This window comes from Phodopus roborovskii, unplaced genomic scaffold (assembly GCF_943737965.1).
Source record: "Phodopus roborovskii unplaced genomic scaffold, PHOROB, whole genome shotgun sequence".
NCBI lineage: Eukaryota > Metazoa > Chordata > Mammalia > Rodentia > Cricetidae > Phodopus > Phodopus roborovskii.
In genome coordinates, this window is record NW_026125295.1 from 7,413,191 (window position 1) to 7,436,489 (window position 23,299).

The window sequence follows — 23,299 nt, forward strand, 5'->3', positions numbered from 1 at the left end:
AACAGTGGCAGGCAGTTCAGCCCGGCCTGCGCTACGGCAATGCCAAGCCAACCAGCCTTTAGCAACACATAGGGCCAGGGCAGGTCCTGCATGGAGCTGCGGAGGTGCCAGAGCAGGGTCACTGGAGCCCTGAGAACTAGTGACCAAGGGTTAGACAGAAAGCTACTCGCTAAACCAAACTAGAGTTTGGCCAAAATACAAGAGTAAACGAGGATCAAGAGTGTGCTGACATAGTAATAACCCAAATGCCCAGGATGCAATCAAAATGGCACGACCCTGGATGTGGCGCAGTGTGCACCTGTGACGCCAGCTCTTAGGAAATGGAGGCGGGAGGGTCAGTTCAAAATCATCTCTGACTACACGACAAGCTGGAGATCAGCCTGGGCTACAAGAGAATGAAAAAATAAATAAAATAAAAATTAAAAAAAAAAAAGTCTTGATGAAGAAACTATGGAGGGGGTCAGCTGGTAAAAATGCTTGCTGCTTTTTGATTTTCTCTGTAACAGCCCTGGCGGTCCTGGGGAGCAAAGAAGAGGGGGGGAAAGAAGAGGGAGGGAGAGAGAGAAAGGGAGAGGGAGAGAGAGACAGAGACAGAGAGAGAGAGCGCCAGGGTAGAAGGTGTGCACCACCACTGCCACTGCCCGGCCATCTTTCCTCTTGATGTGAAGGAAAAGACAATGAAATGAGCACCTGAAGTACAAGCTGGAACCACACACCCTCAGTGCACACATCGTCAGTGCACACACCCTCAGTGCACACACACCCTCAGTGCACACATCGTCAGTGCACACACCCTCAGTGCACACACACCCTCAGTGCACACACACCCTCAGTGCACACACACCCTCAGTGCACACACACCCTCAGTGCACACACACCCTCAGTGCACACACACCCTCAGTGCACACACCCTCAGTGCACACACACCCTCAGTGCACACACACCCTCAGTGCACACATCCTCAGTGCACACATCCTCAGTGCACACACCCTCAGTGCACACATCGTCAGTGCACACACCCTCAGTGCACACACACCCTCAGTGCACACACACCCTCAGTGCACACACACCCTCAGTGCACACACACCCTCAGTGCACACACACCCTCAGTGCACACACACCCTCAGTGCACACACACCCTCAGTGCGCACACATCCTCAGTGCACACATCCTCAGTGCACACACACCCTCAGTGCACACACACCCTCAGTGCACACATCCTCAGTGCACACACACCCTCAGTGCACACACCCTCAGTGCACACACCCTCAGTGCACACATCCTCAGTGCACACACACCCTCAGTGCACACACCCTCAGTGCACACATCCTCAGTGCACACACATCCTCAGTGCACACACCCTCAGTGCACACACCCTCAGTGCACACACACCCTCAGTGCACACACACCCTCAGTGCACACACACCCTCAGTGCACACACGTCCTCAGTGCACACACACCCTCAGTGCACACACACCCTCAGTGCACACACACCCTCAGTGCACACACATCCTCAGTGCACACATCCTCAGTGCACACATCCTCAGTGCACACACACCCTCAGTGCACACACCCTCAGTGCACACACATCCTCAGTGCACACACATCCTCAGTGCACACACATCCTCAGTGCACACACACCCTCAGTGCACACACACCCTCAGTGCACACACATCCTCAGTGCACACATCCTCAGTGCACACACACCCTCAGTGCACACACCCTCAGTGCACACACATCCTCAGTGCACACACACCCTCAGTGCACACATCCTCAGTGCACACACACCCTCAGTGCACACACACCCTCAGTGCACACACACCCTCAGTGCACACACATCCTCAGTGCACACACACCCTCAGTGCACACACACCCTCAGTGCACACATCCTCAATGCACACACATCCTCAGTGCACACACACCCTCAGTGCACACACCCTCAGTGCACACACACCCTCAGTGCACACACACCCTCAGTGCACACACATCCTCAGTGCACACACCCTCAGTGCACACACACCCTCAGTGCACACACACCCTCAGTGCACACACACCCTCAGTGCACACACACCCTCAGTGCACACACACCCTCAGTGCACACACACCCTCAGTGCACACATCCTCAGTGCACACATCCTCAGTGCACACACCCTCAGTGCACACACATCCTCAGTGCACACACACCCTCAGTGCACACATCCTCAGTGCACACAACCTCAGTGCACACACACCCTCAGTGCACACACATCCTCAGTGCACACACACCCTCAGTGCACACAACCTCAGTGCACACACCCTCAGTGCACACACATCCTCAGTGCACACACATCCTCAGTGCACACACACCCTCAGTGCACACACACCCTCAGTACACACACACCCTCAGTGCACACACATCCTCAGTGCACACACACCCTCAGTGCACACATCCTCAGTGCACACAACCTCAGTGCACACACACCCTCAGTGCACACACATCCTCAGTGCACACATCCTCAGTGCACACACACCCTCAGTGCACACACACCCTCAGTGCACACACATCCTCAGTGCACACACACCCTCAGTGCACACACCCTCAGTGCACACACATCCTCAGTGCACACACACCCTCAGTGCACACATCCTCAGTGCACACACACCCTCAGTGCACACACACCCTCAGTACACACACACCCTCAGTGCACACACATCCTCAGTGCACACACACCCTCAGTGCACACACACCCTCAGTGCACACATCCTCAATGCACACACATCCTCAGTGCACACACACCCTCAGTGCACACACATCCTCAGTGCACACACATCCTCAGTGCACACATCCTCAGTGCACACACACCCTCAGTGCACACACACCCTCAGTGCACACACCCTCAGTGCACACACACCCTCAGTGCACACACACCCTCAGTGCACACACACCCTCAGTGCACACACACCCTCAGTGCACACATCCTCAGTGCACACACCCTCAGTGCACACACATCCTCAGTGCACACACACCCTCAGTGCACACATCCTCAGTGCACACAACCTCAGTGCACACACACCCTCAGTGCACACACATCCTCAGTGCACACACATCCTCAGTGCACACACACCCTCAGTGCACACACCCTCAGTGCACACACATCCTCAGTGCACACATCCTCAGTGCACACACATCCTCAGTGCACACACATCCTCAGTGCACACATCCTCAGTGCACACACACCCTCAGTGCACACACATCCTCAGTGCACACATCCTCAGTGCACACACACCCTCAGTGCACACACACCCTCAGTGCACACACACCCTCAGTGCACACACCCTCAGTGCACACACACCCTCAGTGCACACACATCCTCAGTGCACACATCCTCAGTGCACACATCCTCAGTGCACACACACCCTCAGTGCACACACCCTCAGTGCACACACATCCTCAGTGCACACACATCCTCAGTGCACACACACCCTCAGTGCACACACATCCTCAGTGCACACACACCCTCAGTGCACACACACCCTCAGTGCACACATCCTCAGTGCACACATCCTCAGTGCACACACATCCTCAGTGCACACACACCCTCAGTGCACACATCCTCAGTGCACACACCCTCAGTGCACACACACCCTCAGTGCACACACATCCTCAGTGCACACACATCCTCAGTGCACACACATCCTCAGTGCACACACACCCTCAGTGCACACACCCTCAGTGCACACACATCCTCAGTGCACACATCCTCAGTGCACACACATCCTCAGTGCACATACATCCTCAGTGCACACACACCCTCAGTGCACACACACCCTCAGTGCACACACATCCTCAGTGCACACATCCTCAGTGCACACACACCCTCAGTGCACACACACCCTCAGTGCACACACACCCTCAGTGCACACACATCCTCAGTGCACACACACCCTCAGTGCACACACACCCTCAGTGCACACACACCCTCAGTGCACACACACCCTCAGTGCACACACACCCTCAGTGCACACACCCTCAGTGCACACACATTCTCAGTGCACACACATCCTCAGTGCACACACAGCGCCTGAGAAAAATGTTATATAGACTTCCCAGGGTGAAAACCTGTGAGCTTGGAGATAAGATAGTTTACTAAACACAAATAAAACCCTGAGGAAAAAGCCTCAGGGAGCTGGAGAGATGGCTCAGTGGTTAAAAGCACTTGCAGAACTCAGTCTCCAGCACACACTTAGTAGTTGGTACACACCACCTCTAACTCCAGTTCCCAGGGATCCAGACCTCCTTCTGGCCTCCCTGGGTACCAATCATGAACACACAGGCAGGCAAATAAAAATTAATTTTGTTTTTTTTAATGTCTGTTAGATATTACAAGTCGCAGACCTAAAGCCGAGCATGGTGGCACACAACTGTGACCCAGCACCCAAAAGCAGCAGCAAAACCTAGGGGTGTGAGGCTTCCCTGGGCCCCAGACAGTTCCAGCTCCAGGTCTCACCTCAGGACACCCAGTCCCAAAACTAAAAAGGAAGGAAAGTACACACCTTAAGCTGGGAGTATCACTGTGAATGAGCTGGATGAGCTCAGTAACGAAAAGGACCCATGTAAGTCAAAGAGGGAGTCAGCAGCTCCTCAGTCAGGCTGGTGATGGGACCCTGAGCCGTGAGACACTGACACACACTAAAGCATGGGTAAACCTAAAACAGGGACAGGCTAAGTGAGCTAGCCAGCGAGGTCCAGCATCTATCTGAGACCCATATTACCAGATTCCCCTTTTATAAAATGATAGAACACACAAACCCAGACACAAAACCATGGGGCAACTTGAGAACGCGGAGAGGTAGTGACTGCACCATAGGGCAGGTTCATTCTTCCTCTTACTGATGACTACAAAATATCCTAAATGCAAAAATGCTAATCAACTAGACATTTTAAATGGTAACTTTTAGCCTGGTGGAGTGGCACACAGGAGGCAAAGGCAGGGACATCTCTGAGAGGCCAGCCTGGTCTGCAGAGCCAGTCCAGAACAGCCAGGACTACACAGAGACCCTGTCTCAAAAAATAAATAGCCTTTATCTTATTTTTTTTAGAATACTACAACCATAAACCAGGCAGTGGTGGTGCACACCTTTAGTCCCTGCACTCAGGAGGCAGAAGCAGGCAGATCCTGGTGAGTTTGAGGCCAGCCTGCTCTATAAAGAGAGTTCCAGGACAGTCAGGGTTACAAACCAAAACAAAACAAGAATACTACAGCCTAAACCTCCTAATCCAAGAGTTTTGATAAGAGCATGGAACAATGCTTCAAAAACAACCACAACTCAGCCCCATGCAGAAAGCGAATGGGTAATCTTAAAAGACTTTGTTGGTAGGTTTCCCCTTCCTCCCCACACACACACCCACACACAAAGTTCAGGGCATTGCCAAGCCTTCTCTTTCACTCGGACCCTCACCTGCCCTCTCTGCCTGCCTTCCCTCTCCTCCCCTCTCTGGCCCATGGCTGCCTTCCTGACAGGGATTATTCTTACATCTTATCTTGGTGGGATCCTCCCTCTGCTAAAATGGAGAGTGCATTTGTAAGTCACTCCTCAGACCTCTGAATTACAGCACCTACGACACTGCACAAATATCTGATAACTGACATATTAACTCATTCATGTCCTGAATTAATTTAGCACTACCTTCATGCAAGTAACATGTGTATGTATTAAACCACATGATGTCCTTTCAAAGCCTGACTCAACAGTCATCTATTTCCAAGAACTACTACTGAATGAACTGAAATTCACACTATGGCTCCACTACTAGTGACAGGACAAATTTCCATTTCCCAACTGTGTGCCCGACAGAGAAATGTTCAAGCCATGTGCTAATACTCACCTATTTCCTCATTACATCAGTTCAGTTTCTTAAACTGCAAACACATGTGTCTCAAGTGATCATCTGGTCGAGGGTGAGCTTATTCAGGCTCAAAAGTACTTGAACCTTTACCAAACCACAGACGAGCAAATTACCCCTGCCAGCTCTCCATCCTTTACAGATCCCACTGAAGTCACCCGGGCTCCACCTCCACAGCCCTTTAATCACTTGTATGACCATACACTAAACATTCTCTTGTACAGCAAGCCCCAGATGGAAAAACATTAAACAGGCAAAGTGCTCATTAATTCCTGTCCTCCTTCCCTAGTCTCTCATCTTCCTAAATATAGAGCAATTTCAGGAAGATGCTGGGGAATGAGAACAAAAAAGGCTTTCTTCATGCATTGCATAGTAACTTCACAAATAACAACAGTCCTCAGCAGACTGCTGGACTCAAAACTCAAAATGTTTCCACTATTCTGGGGCAAAGTTACCCGGACTCCCTCATAACAAGCACGACTTTCGGTAGAGTTTGACTTTAATAAGATTCCAAATCAGCTTGTAAAATGGCTTGTAGAGACAGCTCCATCCAGAGTGTTTGCCACGCAGGCATGAGACCCTGGGATCAGAAGCCCAGAGCCCATGCGAAAGCTGAGCAGGGCAGCACATGGACAAGGGACAGGGGAATCTCTGGAAGCCACTGGCCAGCTAGTCTGGTTGGATCAGTGAGCGCCAGGTTCAGTAAGTAACCAGGTCTCAAATCCAAGAGCAAGTGAAGAAGTCACCCTACATGTACAATCTACCCTTCACGTGTGTGCTACACATGAACATGCACACACATACCACAAGGAAACTGTTAAAAGTCCATTTATGCAGTGTACCATGTGTGTGGCTAGTGGCGCACAGGCCAGAAGAAGGTATGAGATCCCGTGCGTCTAGAGTTACAGACAGTTGTGGGCTGCCATGTGGGTGCTGGGAATCAAACCTGGTTCCTCTAGAAGAGCAACCAATGTTCTTAATCACAGAACCATTTTCTCAGCCCTCCCAAAATAGTAATAACAACAACAACAATAAACCTAAGAAAAGTATACAACAATTTAAGATGAGGCAAGTGCACGGATACAGAAATGAGCAAGGTAGCTACACCCTGTGTTAACTCTATTTTGTGTTTGTTTAGACAGCTCTCAGCCCCCTACACTCTCCCAACAGTCAAATCTGCCTTGGCAATACATCTGAAAGTTCCATGACCTTGACCAAGGTATTAACAAAACTAAAGCAATAACTTAAAAATATATAAGTAAAAAAATAATTGTTAAGTGTGAGTTCAAGGACAGCCTGGTCTACAAAGCTGGTCCAGGACAGCCAGGGCTACAGAGAAACTATCTTGAAAAACTTTTTTTAAAAGTGATGTTATAGTTGAAATAATTACTATGCTCTGCCAGGAATAAACGTTTCAAAGCTAATTTCACACTAAATTAACTTCAAAGTAAGTTATGCTCTTTGTGGGTTGCCTTTAAAAATGGTCTGGGCATTAATAGACAAAATGGATTAATCAGCATGGTTGTCAATAACTGCCTCAGTGAATCCCTTCTACAATCTCAAGTGTGCATAAGGAGAAGACAGGAGGGCCATGAGTTCCAGGCCAACCAAGGAGGTTATAAAGTAAAATTGTTCCGGGTAGTGGTAACACGTGCCTTTAATCCCAGCACTGAGAAAACAGAAGCAAGAGAATCTGAGTTCCAGGCCAGCTTGTTCTACATAGAGAGCAAAGGCTACATAGTAAGCACCTGCCTTTAAAACAAAACAAACAAAAATAGTTGGGCATAGTAGTACAAGCCTTTGATTCCTTTGATCTCAGCACTCAGAAGGCAGAAGCAGGCACGTTTCTGTGAGCTCCCTATCCAGTCCAGGCTACATCGCTGCTTCCAGAACAGTCAGGGCTACGCAGAGAAACCTTGTCAAAAATGGAGGGCGGATGGATGGGTGGATTCAAGGCCTTTGGGCAGGGTTTCTCTAGCTTTGGAACCAGCCTGGAACTAGAAGAATACTACATCCTCTTAACTGTTGAGCCATCTCTCCAGGCCCTGAATACAATAATCTGAAGAAAAAGGATCCATGGAGCTGGAGAGATGCCTCAGAGGTGAAGAGCACTGGCTGCTCTTCCAGAGGTCCTGAGTTCAAGTCCCAGAAACCACATGGTGGCTCACAACCATCTATCGTGAGATCTGGTGCCCTCTTCTGGCCTGCCAGCAGACACGCAGGCAGAACACTGTACACATACTTTTTTTTTTAAGTTAATATATAATATACAGCATAAAACAGCTTCTAAGGATAGTCTCAATTTTAAAACGTCCTTCACAAGCCAAGCATAGTGGTTCAGACTTGTAAATTCTATTTGGGAGGCACAGACAGGAAGGTTCCCTAAAGTTCAAAGCCAGTTTGTGGGACATGAGACTCAGTCTTAAAAACAAACTAAAACGTCCTTCTCAAAGTACAGAAGGGCCAGTACTGTTGTAATTTAAAAAAAAAAAAAAAAAAAAAAAAAAAAGCAGCTTGAGAGAGAAAGATAAGATGCTATGAGCAAGAGAGAAAGACACCATGTGACAGAGTTCAAGCAGAGGGATCATAAAAGGGGAGGGAGGAGACCAGCCTCCAGGGACAGGAGCGATGGGGGGGATGGGGAGGGAGGGAGGGAGAGAGAAGGGTGGGAGGTGGGCGGGACCCTTTTAAAAGGGAATGTGCACAGGTGGTGCTCTCAGTGGCTGCAGCTGAGGGCGTGTCCTGTCAAGGACCCCAAGGGCAGGCCAGTGCAGATGCCTGATCTGACAAGTACTACAGCTCACAGCTCTTGACAGAGCACTTGCAGAACATGGAACCCTAAAGGGCTAAGTAAGGTACAGGAACAGAATGACAAAACCTACCAGATACAACTTCAGCACCTATTAAGATAGCTAAATCGAAAGGGGGAAAGAAAAGGAGGGGGAGTGGGGATTAAATCCTAAATAAATAAATCCTAAATAAAGAACTTACCTAGCAAGTACAAGCCCTGGTTGGGGGGGGGGGGGATCTGACATAGAATGAATGACATAGAATGACATAGAATGGCATAGAATGGCATAGAATGGCATAGAATGACAGAATGACATAGAATGGCATAGAATGGCATAGAATGGCATAGAATGGCATAGAATGGCATAGAATGGCATAGAATGGCATAGAATGGCATAGAATGGCATAGAATGGCATAGAATGGCATAGAATGGCATAGAATGACATAGAATGACATAGAATGACATAGAATGACATAGAATGGCATAGAATGACATAGAATGGCATAGAATGACATAGAATGACATAGAATGACATAGAATGGCCCTAGATTCCATCCTCAGCACAACACAGACAATAGCTAAGAGTAGTTGCTGTAAAGACTAAGATGGAAAAATCATGAGTTCAAGGCCAGCCTGGGATGCATCAAATGACTCTACCTTAGAAAACAAAGAATATAAAGTGCCAATAGGAAAACATGAAGAAAATACTGGAATGCTACTGCACTGTTAGTAGGATTATAAAAAGGCACAGCCACTTCAGAAAGTCTGTCAATCTCAAAATGTTAGTTTCCTTACAACCTCCCATCCCAACAAACAAGATTTACTTTACAATTCAGAAGAATCAGCTGCCATGTTCAACTATCTGAAGCCAATGGGGCACACCTGATTTCCATGCCTTCTTCGGTGGAAATTATAGATGCTTTGTGTTTACTTAGCGGGAAAGATTACCAGATGCATTTGAGTTGCCTTCTCTTTAGTAGTTTACCTTTATCTGCCCGTCTGTCTAATAAAACTATCCCCACAGACTACCACCGAAGTGCTCTGCAATTAACTTTTTAAAAGACTGAACATCTTTTATAAGGGTCCTTGACTACAACAGGGTTAAGCAAAGTGACAGTGATTTAGACTCATTTCTATATACAAACTAAAAAGAAAACATAACCCTCTCTTGCTATCAGTGAGAAGCCACTGTGTGAATCTTGGAAACACGTAATTGAAGGAAGCTGATTGTGGGGGGGATGAATTTTCAAATCAAGGAATGCACAATGATGCTTCTACATAGTCTTTTTTTTTTTTTGGGGGGGGGGGCTTTTCAAGACAAGGTTTCTCTGTATTGTTTTGGAACCTGATGTGGAACTTGCTCTGTAGATCACGCTGGCCTCAAACTCAAAGAGATCCACCTGACTCTGCCTCCTGAGCACTGGGATTAAAGGCATACGCCACCAATGCCTGGCTTACAGTCTGTTTAATTAAACAATCTCATACCAATATTATGTGCTACTAGTGATCAAGTTAAATTTTCCAAGTGTATTCTCTAATGGTATTCTAACCTATCTCTGGGTAATTTAAACTGACTGTTAAGAAACCCTGAAATGCCAGCCTGAACTATATTAACACTTATGTCTACATTAGCAAAAACGGGGTTGAAACTGTAGCTGACACTCACAGCGTATGCCTTCCAACCTCCCAGAGGATGACTGCAACTGGGGGATAATACTGAACTCTACAATGATGTTTTTGTTTTACACATGATAAAGTTTAATCTCACAATAAAGCACAATAAGATGCAAAAATAAATGTAAACAGCAATTGCAACAATATAAAATTTCCTGATTTATAATTTTACAGATGCAAGGTCTTTTCTCACTGTATACCTTAGCAACCCCAATTATGATATGACTTTATTATTGCTGTTTTGTCTGAAACAGTCCCTTACAGCCTGGGCTTCCTTTGAACTCTGTGTAACAAAGGATAAACATGAACTGTTAATCCTCTGCCTCTACCTCTCCAGTACTGTATGCTCACAGACAGAAGTCATTATCCTCAGCCCTAATGTTTCTTTCTAATATTAAGACCTTTCACCCTGGAGCTGAGTGGGTATGCAATACTTCTAATTATAGCCTAGAGAGGCAGAAGAATCTCGAATTCAAGGTCAACCTCTGTGTGTGTGTGCCCGTGTGCATGTGTGTTGTCAGGGAAACCCTCTATGGCTCCCCTTTGGCATGTGTGTGAGCTGCTACTACGGCTCACCTGCTGACAGAGAAGGCAGCATGGACACTCTGGACAACTATGACTGCAGCCAGTCTCTGCTACTCACAAGAGTGCACAATGTAAAGCTCATGAGTTACTTCTGGAATTTTCCATTTAAAATTTTCAGATCCCAGACAGGTGTGTTGGCACTCGATCGCAACACTCAGGAGGCAGAGGCAGGCTGACCTCTGTGAGTTCAAGGCCAGCCTGGTCTACAGAGTCAGTCCCAGGACAGCCAGAGCAACACAGAGAAAGCCTGTGACAGTCAGTCAGTCAGTCAGTCAGTCAGTCAGTCAGTCAGTCAATCAATCAATCAATCAATCAATCAATCAATTTTCAGGTATCAGGTGATAGTAGGTAACTAAAGCCTGAAAAAAAAAGGCATAGATAGGGGACGACTATACAGAAAATGGAATGGCTTTAACTTAGTTCTCATCCTTAACACACAAGTTCATTAACTGTGTGTTCATTAACTGTGAATGAATTAACAATGAAATAGCAAACTGAAGCATACCAGTCACAACTTCACCCATAATTATCTTTTTTATTACATTCATTTTGTGTGTGTGAGTGTGTGTACATGTGTTGTGAAGGCGCAAGATCGCAGTCTCTGTGCAAGTGGAGGGGGAGGGGAGGGGGAGGGGGAGGGAAGGGAAGGAAGGGGAGAGGGAGGGGAGGGGAGGGGAGGGGAGGGGAGGGGAGGGGGGAGGGGAGACTACTGAGAGGATGGATAGGCACCAGCAAAGAGGAGGGGCAGATGAAGCCGAATGGGAATGGCCCCACAGGCTCACATACTGGACTACTCGGGGCCCAGTTGGTGGGACTGTTCGGGAAGGGTGTTAGAGGTGTGTCACTGGGTGTGGGCATCTCAGCTTGGTGGTGGTTGTCTCAAGATGTGACTGCCTGTCTGCCGCCACACTCTGCCGTGGTGGTGACGGTCTCTAACCCTCTGGAACTGAGTGCCCAAATTAAATGCCTTTGTTTTGTTTTTGAAGACAGGGTTTCTCTATCTGTAACAGTCCTGGAACTCTCTTTTGTAGACCAGGCTGGCCTCGAACTCACAGATCTACCTGACTCTGCCCGGCTTAAATGCTATCTTTTATAAATCGCCTTGGTCATGGTGTTTTATCACAGCAATAGATAAGTAACTACAGCAGAAGTAAAAGTTGTTGAATAAAAGCAAAGTATAATTTTATATGTATGAAAAATGCCACACACAAAAACCTGGCCACACTAGGCAGTGGTGGTGCACACCTTTAATCCCAGCACACAGGAGGCAGAGGCAGGTAGATCTCTGTGAATTTGAGGCCAGCTCTAAAGAGATAGTTACAGGACAGGCTCCATAGTTACAGAAAAACCCTGTCTCAAAAAAAAAAAAAAAAAAAAACTTAAAAAACAAAACAAAAAAACTGGTCACTTTGAATACTAAGTTAAAAATTAGTTTAAAAATAAACAGAGAAGGAACACTAAGTTGGCTCAGTGGGCAAAGGTATTTATCACCACACCCAATAACCTGAGTTCAATCCCTAGACACCACGTGACAGGAGAGAACCAACTTCTGGAAGTTCTCTGTTGTGTGATATTTTCTTTGTTCTGACAAACAAAGCTTACTTGGAGTCAGAGGGCAGAGCCTGCCACCAGTTAGCCATAGAGGTGTGGAAGTTGTAGACAGAGACAGGAACTGATAAGGTTAGGCAGAAAGAGGATCTTGGGCCCTTTTGGACAGAAAACCGAGAGGTAGGAAGCAATTTTTTTATTGAGATTAATACTTCAGTTCTCTGACCTCCAACACACACACACACACACACACACACACACACGCAATGATAAAGTTTTATTTTCTTATCAGAATTTGTCATCACTATTAAGAGATACATGGTCAACTGGGTTGTGGTGGCACATGCCTTTAATCCTACCATTCAGGATGTAGAGGCAGAGCCAGGCCATTACTATAAGATTACTATCTCTTGGTTAGGGTTTTATTGCTGTGAAGAGACACCATGACCACAGCAACTCTTGTTTTGTCCCCCCTAACCTCCACAGGGTTTATCTGTAGCTCTGGAGCCTGTCCCGGAACTCTCTCTGTAGACAGGCTGGCCTCAGACCTCAGAGGTTCGGTCCATTATCATCATGGTGGGGAGCGTTGCGTCATACAGGCAGACGTGGTGCTGAGGGGTAGCTAAGAGTCCCAGCTAGACCCGCAGGGAGCAGAAAGACTGACATGGTCAGGTCTGAACATTTTAAGGCCTCAAAGTCCACCCCCTAGTGACACACCCCCTCCAACAAGGCCACACCCCTAACAGTGCCGGCCCTGTTCACCTGTGAGTGCTTCTGTTAAAGCCACCACAATGACAAAGGCTCCAGAAGGTGGTGTGCACACCTTTGATCCCAGCACTCGGGAGGCAGAGGCAGGCAGATCTCTATGAGTTCGAGGCCAGCCTGGTCTACAGAGTGAGTTCCAGAACAGCCCAGGCTACACAGAGAAACCCTGTCTCAAAAATGAAATGACAGAAGCACAGTCGGCTTGAAATGTACACTGCCTAAAATTAAGGCCTGCTGTCACAGTCTTGTTGAAAATCATGGCCCTAAGAACCAATGAAATGGTCTATAAATGTTTGTTTTCATTTAAATGGACTTGGTTATATAAAATAAATAAATAAAAGATGAAAAAAAAAGAACCAATGAAATGGCTGTAAGAATAGTATCATCAACAAATCAAGCTAATCTCTGCACACAAGATAAAAATAGACGTCCTGCCATATGCATTGAGTCATTATTCAAATAGCCCCTGGCTTTCCAATAAATGAGTCATCACTGTTTTCCTTCTCATTCTGGTGATCTTCCATTTCAGGGATGGCAACTCATCTTTCCCATGTTCCAGACGGAAATCGAGGAGTCACTTTGTCTCCCCTTTCTCATGTATCCAATGCTCCAGCTAGCTTCAGAGGGTGTCAGATCCAGAAACTGACCGCAACTATCACCTCCAGTGATTATTCCCTACCTCAGCAACTTTTCTTTCCAGGCTTGCATCCTTACAAAAACTTCATACAAAGCTGAGCGGGGTGGTGCATGCCTTACTCATGCACTCAGGAGGCAGAGGCAGAGACAGGAGGATCTCTGTAAATTCAAGGCCAGCCTGGTCTACAGAGAGAATTCTAGGATAGCCAGGGCTGTTACACACAGAAGCCCTCCCTCAGAAAAAAAAAAAAAAAAAAAACACACAATCAAAAAAAGAGATCTGTACTAACAACAAAAACTTTATACAGTAGCCTAAGTTCAAAAATGCAAGGCAGTTCAAGTTAAAACAATGTTCAAAGTCTTGAGATAACTTTTGATTTTTCTCAAAGCAAAGCCAAGCTCAAACTTACAAGACAGCTCAATAGGTAGGGCACCTTGCCACTAAGTCTGACAACTTGAGTTCAATTTCCAGAACAAAGCAGAGTTCTCAGTTACTTTTCTATTGCTGTGATAAAACACCATGGCTAAGACGACTTATAAAAGAAAGCATTTAATTTGGTTTGCAGGGTTACAGAGGGTTAAACAGAATCATAATGGCAGATTAAATGAAGAACAGCCAAGAGCTCACATCTTGACCCACAGCCAAGAGGGAGACAGGGAGGGAGGAGGGAGAGGGGAGGGGAGAGGGAGGGAGGGAGGGAGGGAGGGAGAGGGAGGGAGGGAGAGGGAGGGAGGGAGAACTGTGGTCTTAGGAGTCTTTTGAACCCTCAGAGCATGCCCCCAGTGTCACAACCCCTCCAGCAAGGCCACACTTACTCCTTGCCAAACAGATCCACCAACTAGGGTCAAGTATTCAAATATATGAATATGTGGTCATTCTCATCCAAACCTCACAGTGGAGTAAGAGAACCAATTTATACAGCCTGTCCTCACTCTTCACATACGCACGAGCATGCGTACGCACACGTGTATGCATGCACGCACGCACACGCGGCAAAGTCCCTACAATTAATTAGACTCTGCCGGCCAAGGCCTTGCATCCCTGCCGCGCCATCGTTTGAGCCTCTTCACCATGTGTTACTCCGCTCAGGCTTGCTCCTCTCTCGCCACACTTACTTCCAAGTCCTGACTAGTAACCCTTGGAACAACCCATGATAACCACACCAATCACTGCTTCATCAAATGTCCCCCATTTAAAACTGCACCCCCACTCCCATCTCTACCAACCCAACCTCCCCCCGTTCACCACAGGAGTCATTAATCCAGCAGAGGAAGGATTTCTGAGTTTGCTTCCCTGCTTTACCTCTGAACCCAGACCAGTGCCTGGTATACAGCAGGTGTGTAATAAACAGTGGAATATTCTTCAAGGACAGACAAGCTTTTTGCTTAAGACAGAACACGAAAATAACGCAGTCTTTCCCTTGCTACTGCATGACTTTATCGTGGACACTGGCTGACGGTAACAACTCAGTGTGCTGAGCAATTCTTAATTAACTTTCTAAAATCTCATCATTACAATAATCCCATCAATTAGCTATTACTGGTCTCACAAAATAATGCAAATAAAACAATGTATTCATTGTTTTAAGTTAAGACTTAGGTCATGGGCTAGAAAGATGATTTAGGGGTTAAAAGCACACAAGTATCTCTAACTCCAGTTCCAAGGGATCTGACAAACTCTTACGGCCTCCTTGGTCACCAGGCACACACATGCCCACAGACATACACACAGACAAAACACATACACATAAAATAATAATAAATACATTATTTTTAAAGACTCAGGTCATCCAGCTAGTGCAAGATACAGCAGGATTTAGAGACTGAAACTACATGGTATTCAATATTATGGGTTTTTTGTTTTTGTTTTTTTTTTGTTTTTTTTTTTTTTTGGTTTTTCCAGACAGGGTTTCTTTGTATGCTTTAGAGCATTCCTGGAACTGGCTCTGTAGACCAGGCTGGCTTCGAACTCACAAGAGATCTGCCTGTCTCTGTCTCCCGAGTGCTGCGATTAAAGGTATGCACCACCAACACGGGGCTAATACTATGCTCTTAACTGGTAATTACCTGTTAAAATTAACATTTATTAATCACTATGTATTAGGTTAATGATTTACTTGCAATGTCTTGTTTAACTATTTTAATTTTAACTGTTTAATTAACTAGGGGCTGGCGATGGCTCAATGGTTAAGAGCACTTGATTGCTCTTCCAGAGGACTCAGGTTCAATTCTCAGCACCCACACGGCAGCTCACAACTGTCTAAAACTCCAAGATCTGACACCCTTACCTCGCATACACATACATGTAGGCAAAACACTGATATACATAAAATAAAAGCAGTATTTTTTAAATTTAATTAACTATTTAATTCTTTATCAAGAGAAGCCTGGGTATGGTTCACTTAGTTTTGACAAAAACAAAGCATTAACTTTATTCACAACTTTCTATTTTATTGAAGTAATAATGTATTACCCAGTTAAAAAGCTTTATTCCCCAGTCTCCCTTGCAATGACCAAATTACACAGTTCAAATAAAATAGAAGTCAATGACTAAGGCATGCAGGAAGGACTCCTTGAAAGAGTGCTAACTTAGCTGCCATGTCTCTGTCTTTCTACCTCATCATTCTTTTCTGGACTGGATACAATACGACAGAATCATGAATAAGAGAGTCACAGGCTGATCAGTGATGGTACGGAAACCAAAGGCCTCTGATACGCTGTCTGGATGGCTAGCCACCTCGGCCTTCTTATACAGAGGAGGGAGTGCTGTAGTATCGTTACATGCAGACAAATGCAATTTCTGGCCTCACTGAAAATGCCCCCCACAAATGATATGACAGACTTTCAGGACTCCTCATGGAAGGCCTCACCCTCCCTGGGGAGCAGAAAGGAGGTGGGCTGGGGTTGGTGGGGGTGATAGGGGAGGATGGAGGGTGAGGGAACTGGGATTGACGTTTACGCAACCTTGTTTCAAATTTAAATTAAAAAAAGAAAGAAAATGTCCCTTGGCTCTCCCAACTAAGGGGAAGACACATCACTACACACAAAACCTAGGTCTTTCACAGTTCTGGAGACATTTGGAAACCATTTTAAAGATTCAAAGTGTAGCCAGTGAAAAACTCAGACATTAAAATGATGAGGAGAAAATAAAGAATAAAGCTACTGAGTTGGCTTTGTCAAAGCTGGATGAATATATCAACAAAAGTCGTACCTCAAAGCCAGTCTAACTTTCCAATGTTTAGACACAGACTGCGGTAACCAATCATTGCTGAGACTTTCAGATGACAATAAAAGCACAGTCCCTAGGTGGTTTCTGTCACCACAGTGAGTGTTAACAATAACAGTGTCAGGCCTTATACAGGTATATTACCATGTCTACCATAAATCTCTGGTGCACCAAAACTTGAGTGAACCCTGAAAAGGAGAGGAGGCGTGCAGAGATGTTCCAGTAAGTTATAAACAGATTCAAAATACTTATTACAAGATTTCAATTCAAATCGTGGAGAAAAGGCTCCGTGGGCAAGGTGTCTGATATGCAAGCCTGAAGACCTGAATTCAGACACTAGCCCCATGTAAAAGCTGAGGCCCGTCTGTAAGGCCGCATAGGGTGGAGAGACAACACCCATCACATAGAATTTCATGTTTCTTAGCAAATAAGAGTCTGAGAACTATAAGACAAAGGGGCCAGGCATGGTAGTGCAAATCTTTTAACACACAGTACTGGGAGGCAGAGGCAGGTGGATGTCTATGAGTTTGAGGCTAGCGTGCTCTAGTGAGTTCCAGGATAGCCAAGGCTATGTAGAGAGCCTGTCACAAAAAAAAAAAAAAAAACAACTACTTTAGACAGCATTATTAATACAAGCTGAATAGGGGCCAGAGAGATGGCTCAGTAGTTAAGAACACTGACTGCTCTTCAAAAGGACCCTGGTTCCATTCCCAACCCCATGAGGCAGCTCATAACTGTCTGTAACTCCAGATCCAGAGGATCCAACATCCTCATACAGACATACATGCAGACAAAACACTAATACATATTAAAAAATCAAAACAAAATCCAACTGCACAAAATATGCCCACAATAAAAAAGCTATTAAGTGTTAAAGACAAGATTAGTCAGTCTAATCCCAAATTCCTTATTTTTAAAACTCTCTCCACAAGTAGGCAGTGGTGACAAACGCCTTTAATCCCAGCACTTGGGAGGCAGAGGCAGGCGGATCTATGTGAGCGAGCCGGGTCTACAGAGCAAGTGCCAGAACAGCCTGTGCTACAAGAGAAACCCTGCCTCAAAACAAAAAAAAAAAAAAAAACCTGTCTTCACACATATCAAATATAGTATATCCATGCTGAAATTCTTTTTGAAAACATTCTATTTTTATATGTGTTCACACACTCACAGAGACCAGAAAAAGGTGTCAGATCCCTGTAGCTGGAGTTACAGGCAGTTGTGAGCTACTAAACAAACATGGGTTCTGGGAATTGAACCCAGGTCCTCAGGAACAACAGCAAATGCTCTCTGAACTAACAAGCCATCTCTCCAGCCATAATATGCTGAAAATTCCTAATGCAAGAATTCCCAATGCAAAATCTCAACATTTGTTACTAAACTGATGGATGATTAGCTGTGAGGTACTAATTCCTTCTACAAATGGTCGTATAGGAAGCATTAACGCCTGCAAAAGCATCTTTAAGATAAAATTCTTTGAAAGGAAGTCTTTTGAATCCCAGCATGTGTAGCATGTTCCCAGGGCAGGCTTTTTGTTGTTTTACCACCCATGAGGAGGCGGCGGCAGTGAGATGCTCAAAGGGTAAAGGTACCTGATGACCTGAGCCTAGCTAGCCCCAGAGCCAACCCGGCAGAGGGAGAGACCTGAAAGCTGCTCTCTCACCTTCTACATCTCAATGTCTTTAAACAAAACAAGGCAGTACACCTTATCTCTCACCACACAAAGGCCTCAAAGTGTACCACACACACTGAGATGGAGCAGCTACAGTTACAATGCTTAAAGCAAATAGCAAAAAACTCTCTATGATGTTAGGCAAAGATATCTTAGGTACTATAAAGCAAAAGCAAAATCAACATAAAAAGAAACTTCACTGAAATGTAAATCTTTTAGCCAAGTGTGGTTGCTCAGGCCTATAATCTCAACCCTCCAAGACAGAAGTAGAAGGATTTCTTCAAGTTCCAGGCCAGCCACACCTACTTAGCTAGACCCTGTCTCAAAACAATTAATAATAATAATAATATATATATATATACATATATATATACATACGTGTATATATATATATATATATATATGTATATATATATCAAAAAGCCAGAGCTATACAGTGATGCCTCATCTCGGGGAAAAAATAAAGAAAACTGCCACCAATTCAAGACCAGACCAGCTCTCCTAAGGGGAGCCTTGCCTCAAAAAAGTACCAAAGTACAACCCAAGTAAGAAAATTAAAGGTGTGGGTGTGTGAAATCTAATAAGCAAGCAGTAAAAAGATCTTCGCAGCCTTAGTCCTTAGAGAAAAGCACCGAGATGCCACTTCATAGCCACTAGAATGGCCATAGCCAGAGACCTAGCTATGTAGTTGAGCAGCAAGCACACGTTTAGCACATGTGAGGTCCTGGGCTTGCTCCCTTGAACACACAAATATATTCACACATACAGAAAAAGACAAATTGCTAAGTTGTGGAGAAATGGGAATCCTCACACAATGCAGAAGAACGTAAAATGTTATGGGTACTCTGAAAAGCCAATTTGGCAGTTTACAGAGAGAAGTTGAACTTACTATAATGACCTTGCAATTCTACTCCTGAGTTTGTACAAGGAAAATAAAACATTTTCCAAGAAGACTTGATGTGAATGCTAATGGCTCCGTTCCAAACAGCCAAGGAGCAGAAACAATCCAATACTCATCAACTGGTTGGTGTCCAGTAAGCAGGAACTATGCATAAGCATTACTTCATGCAATGGGACCTGGGTAAACCTCAGCAAGTATGCAGAGCCAGAGGTGACAAGCACCAAGGAATACAGGTCTATGATTACTCTCATATGAAATGTCCAGAGGGCAAATCCATATAAACTGAAAGCAGAGCTTTGCTTGCCCAGGGCTGGGGTGGGACAGGCAGTTACTGCAAATGAATGTGAGACATCATTTTGGAATGAGAGAAATGTTCTAAAACTGGATTGTGGTGAAGACTGCACAACTCTGCAAATCCACTGAAATATTATTGAGCTGGACGCTTTAATCAGGTAAATTTTACGGAATGAACTTATACTTCCAGAACCTTTTTTAGGAAAGGAAAACTAATGTGCTGTGTGACAAAGACAAACAGCAAAGGTCACATTATTATATGGTCCTATTTCAGTGACATCCACAAAAGACAAACCTATAGCAAAGATAATGTGTGGTTGCTGGGACTGGAGGCATGAAGTCCACAGGACTCTCACAAGGGTGGCGGGAATAGTGACCTTACCCCAAGCCACCAAAAGTTCTAATGACCGAAATTCATGACATTAAGTCATACTTCATACAGTTTAAGATTTTATTTTTATCTATGTATACATGTGTGTATCTGTGTGTTTGAATGTCTTACATATGTGGGTGCCTGAGGCCAGAAGGGGTCGCCAGGCCTCCTGGAGCCTCTCTTACAGACAGCTGTGAGCACCTGCCACAGGTGCCAGGGTCCAAAGCCAGGTCCTCTGGAGAGCAGTGAGTGCTCCTAACCACACTGTCCGCCTCTCCAGCCATCAGCAGACCAGGTCACACTGGCATTCGTAACCTTTGGTGAACCCTGGACCACTCTGTGACCAGAGCGAGAACCCACTCTCAGAAACCTAACAAGAGCCCTTCCTACTGCCCACTCAGACATTCTTTCTATACATCTGAGTATACAAACGGATGTTACTAATCTCTATAGCCCTTGCAACTCTCAAAGCTCCTAGTTCAACAGCAAAAGCATCAAGAATGACCCCACCCACTCCTGCCATTAGGCTATGGAGAAAGTGGAGACTAGGAAGGATGTACACCCCACCACAAAGAAAAGCAACGTTATTCTCCCACAACAACAACAGGGGCTCTGTTACTGTTCTGACGGCGTTCTGTCAGTATGAAATTTAAGGTCCCAAGTAGGAGAGGTGTAGCTAGCTCAACCAGGACACATTAAAGATCCAGCATGCAGCAAGGGCAGACCTATGAGATGACTTAAAGACCAAACATTCTTCACATTTATTACACTTCTATGGGGGCAGGCAGGGGTTGCCAGATAAAAAAGCTTGGCAGTGGGCTCCTCTACCTATTGAGCCATCTTACTGGGCAGCTGATGTCTTTTATATAAAACTTGGTCCATGTTTTTGGAATATGGACCAAGTATAAAAATGAAATTTAGAGACATGGAGGCAGGAGGATAAGGAGTTCAAGACCAGCCTCAGCTACACAGCAGATCTTCCACCAGGCTGCCCTCCCTACCTAAGAACTACTCGATGTGCAGGCCTAACAAGCTGAGTATGGATCCCCAGCACCCATGGAAAGCCTTAGGCCCAGTAATACCGAGCTGGAGGCACAGGCAGGGGGACTCTGGAGTCTGACTAACCAGCCAGCCAATGGTGAGCGAGTATCAGGTCAACTAATAAGGCTGATCAAAACATAAGGTGGAAAGTAGGCACACAAGCACACGCACACACACACACAGACACACACGGGGGGGGGGGTACACACTCGGGCACACAGACACACCTACACAGAAATTTGCTTTTTTTTTTTTGAACACAAGCAGTCCAATGAACACGGCACCACGGGATCTTCGGCTGGTGTTCCCTCTTACAAAACTACTTTTAAGACAAGAGGCTGGCAGTGTAGACGAGCTTCGAACACTCGGGAGGCTGCTCATGTCAGATGAGTAAGCCTTTGTTTAACCAAACCCATCCCCTCTTTATCTCTGTGTGTGCTACAAACCCTGCCCCTAAACATCTCCTCAAGCACTAAGCTCCTCTGAAGAGGCATGGTGTCTGCCATGGTGCCCTCTTTCTGGTCCTAAAACTTAGCAAGCACTTCCCCTCTCCTCCGGGTCTTCACATATCCTCAACCCCTGGGAGCGGGGGGGGGGGGGGGTCCCCTCCACTCACAACTCACTTCAGGGCTCAACGTAACAGCTCTTCCCGCAACTCGTCCGAATCACCCCTCGTTGTAACTAATCTCACTCCCTCCCTCCGGCCACCCACCAGGACCCGTCGCAGCCTTCTCGTACTCTCTAGTCGGTCGGCGTGGAGAAGTTGAGTTCAGTGGTGAGGAGGGAGCCCAGCACCGGGGAACCTACCTGCAGCCCCCGTCACCCCACCCCTGGAAACTCGTACTTGCTGCACGCTCGAAGGAGTCGGCGCGCGGATGCAGGATGCAGGGATGGACTTTCCAGCGCGCACAACGCGCACAAGCCCGGGGACACACGGCTCTGGCCACGGCCCCCAGGGCCGCCTGGACCGGGCCTGCCGCCCATCCATGCACACGCCTTTCTGCCCGGGGCACGCCTGCCTGCCCTGCCGAGGGGGCCCCACCCGTGCCCCGCACAGCCCGGGCCCGCAGAGTCGCCCCCCCCACCACCGCACCGCACCGCACCCCCGGCTCTCACCGATCACCTCCTGCAGCTCGTAGTCGTCCCTGTTGATGGACCAGGGCAGGGCGCTCGAGTCCTCCGACATGACGGCCGCAGCGCCGGGCTCCGCGCGCCCGCTCCCTCACGCACGCGGCTCTCGGGTCAACTCGCCGCCGCCGCCGCCGCCGCCGCCTCCCCACGCCCGGCCGCCGCCCCCCACCGGCCGCCGCCCGGCCCAGCCTCGGGGCGCTCGACGCCGGGGCGCGCGGGTCAAACGCGGCCCCGGGGCGGGGACGCGCGGCTGCGGCTGCGGCTGCGGCCGACCTGGCCTCCCGCGGCTCCGCGTCCCGCAGTCCCTAGCCCGGCCCACGAGCCGGCCTCGGCCTCCGCCGCACCGCGACGCGAGCTTCTCCTCGGCCCTGCCCCTCCGTCCCGCCCTCCACCCGAACCCCAAGCACGGGCCAAACTTTCCCTTCTCCCTCCACCTGCCGACACGCTACGCGCTGACGTCAGCACGCCGGGGAGGCCCCGCCCCGCCCCCGAGCCGCCATCTTAGGTGTGGCGGGACAGGCGGCGAGCGAGGGAGGAGCCGGAGACGTGGGAGTCGACGGTCGGAGGGAGGGAATGCTCGTGAAGGAGTCCACCGAGGGCGTCTGGGAGCCAGCTTGGAGCGCACTGCCTGCCGCAGGACGAGGAGCCACGCTAAGCATGGCGGCCACGGAGTGCCAAACGGAGGGGGCGGAGCTTCCCGTGGCGGAGGGACGTTGCGGTCTTCACGTCTCCCTTATTGGTTGGTTTGAGGAAGCATGGGGAGGGCCACTGGCGGGAGTG

At 47.3% G+C, this 23,299-nt stretch overlaps 1 protein-coding gene across 1 annotated transcript in view; it reads right to left on the minus strand.

The window, feature by feature from the left end:
• Positions 1 to 22,620, minus strand: part of Oxsr1 (oxidative stress responsive kinase 1) — a 77,738-nt gene extending 55,118 nt beyond the window's left edge. The window contains exon 1 of the mRNA XM_051202271.1: positions 22,505 to 22,620. Coding sequence (XP_051058228.1) covers positions 22,505 to 22,574 — 70 coding nt within the window. The 5' untranslated portion in view covers positions 22,575 to 22,620. The remainder of the gene's footprint in view (positions 1 to 22,504) is intronic.
• Positions 22,621 to 23,299: the final 679 nt, after the last annotated feature.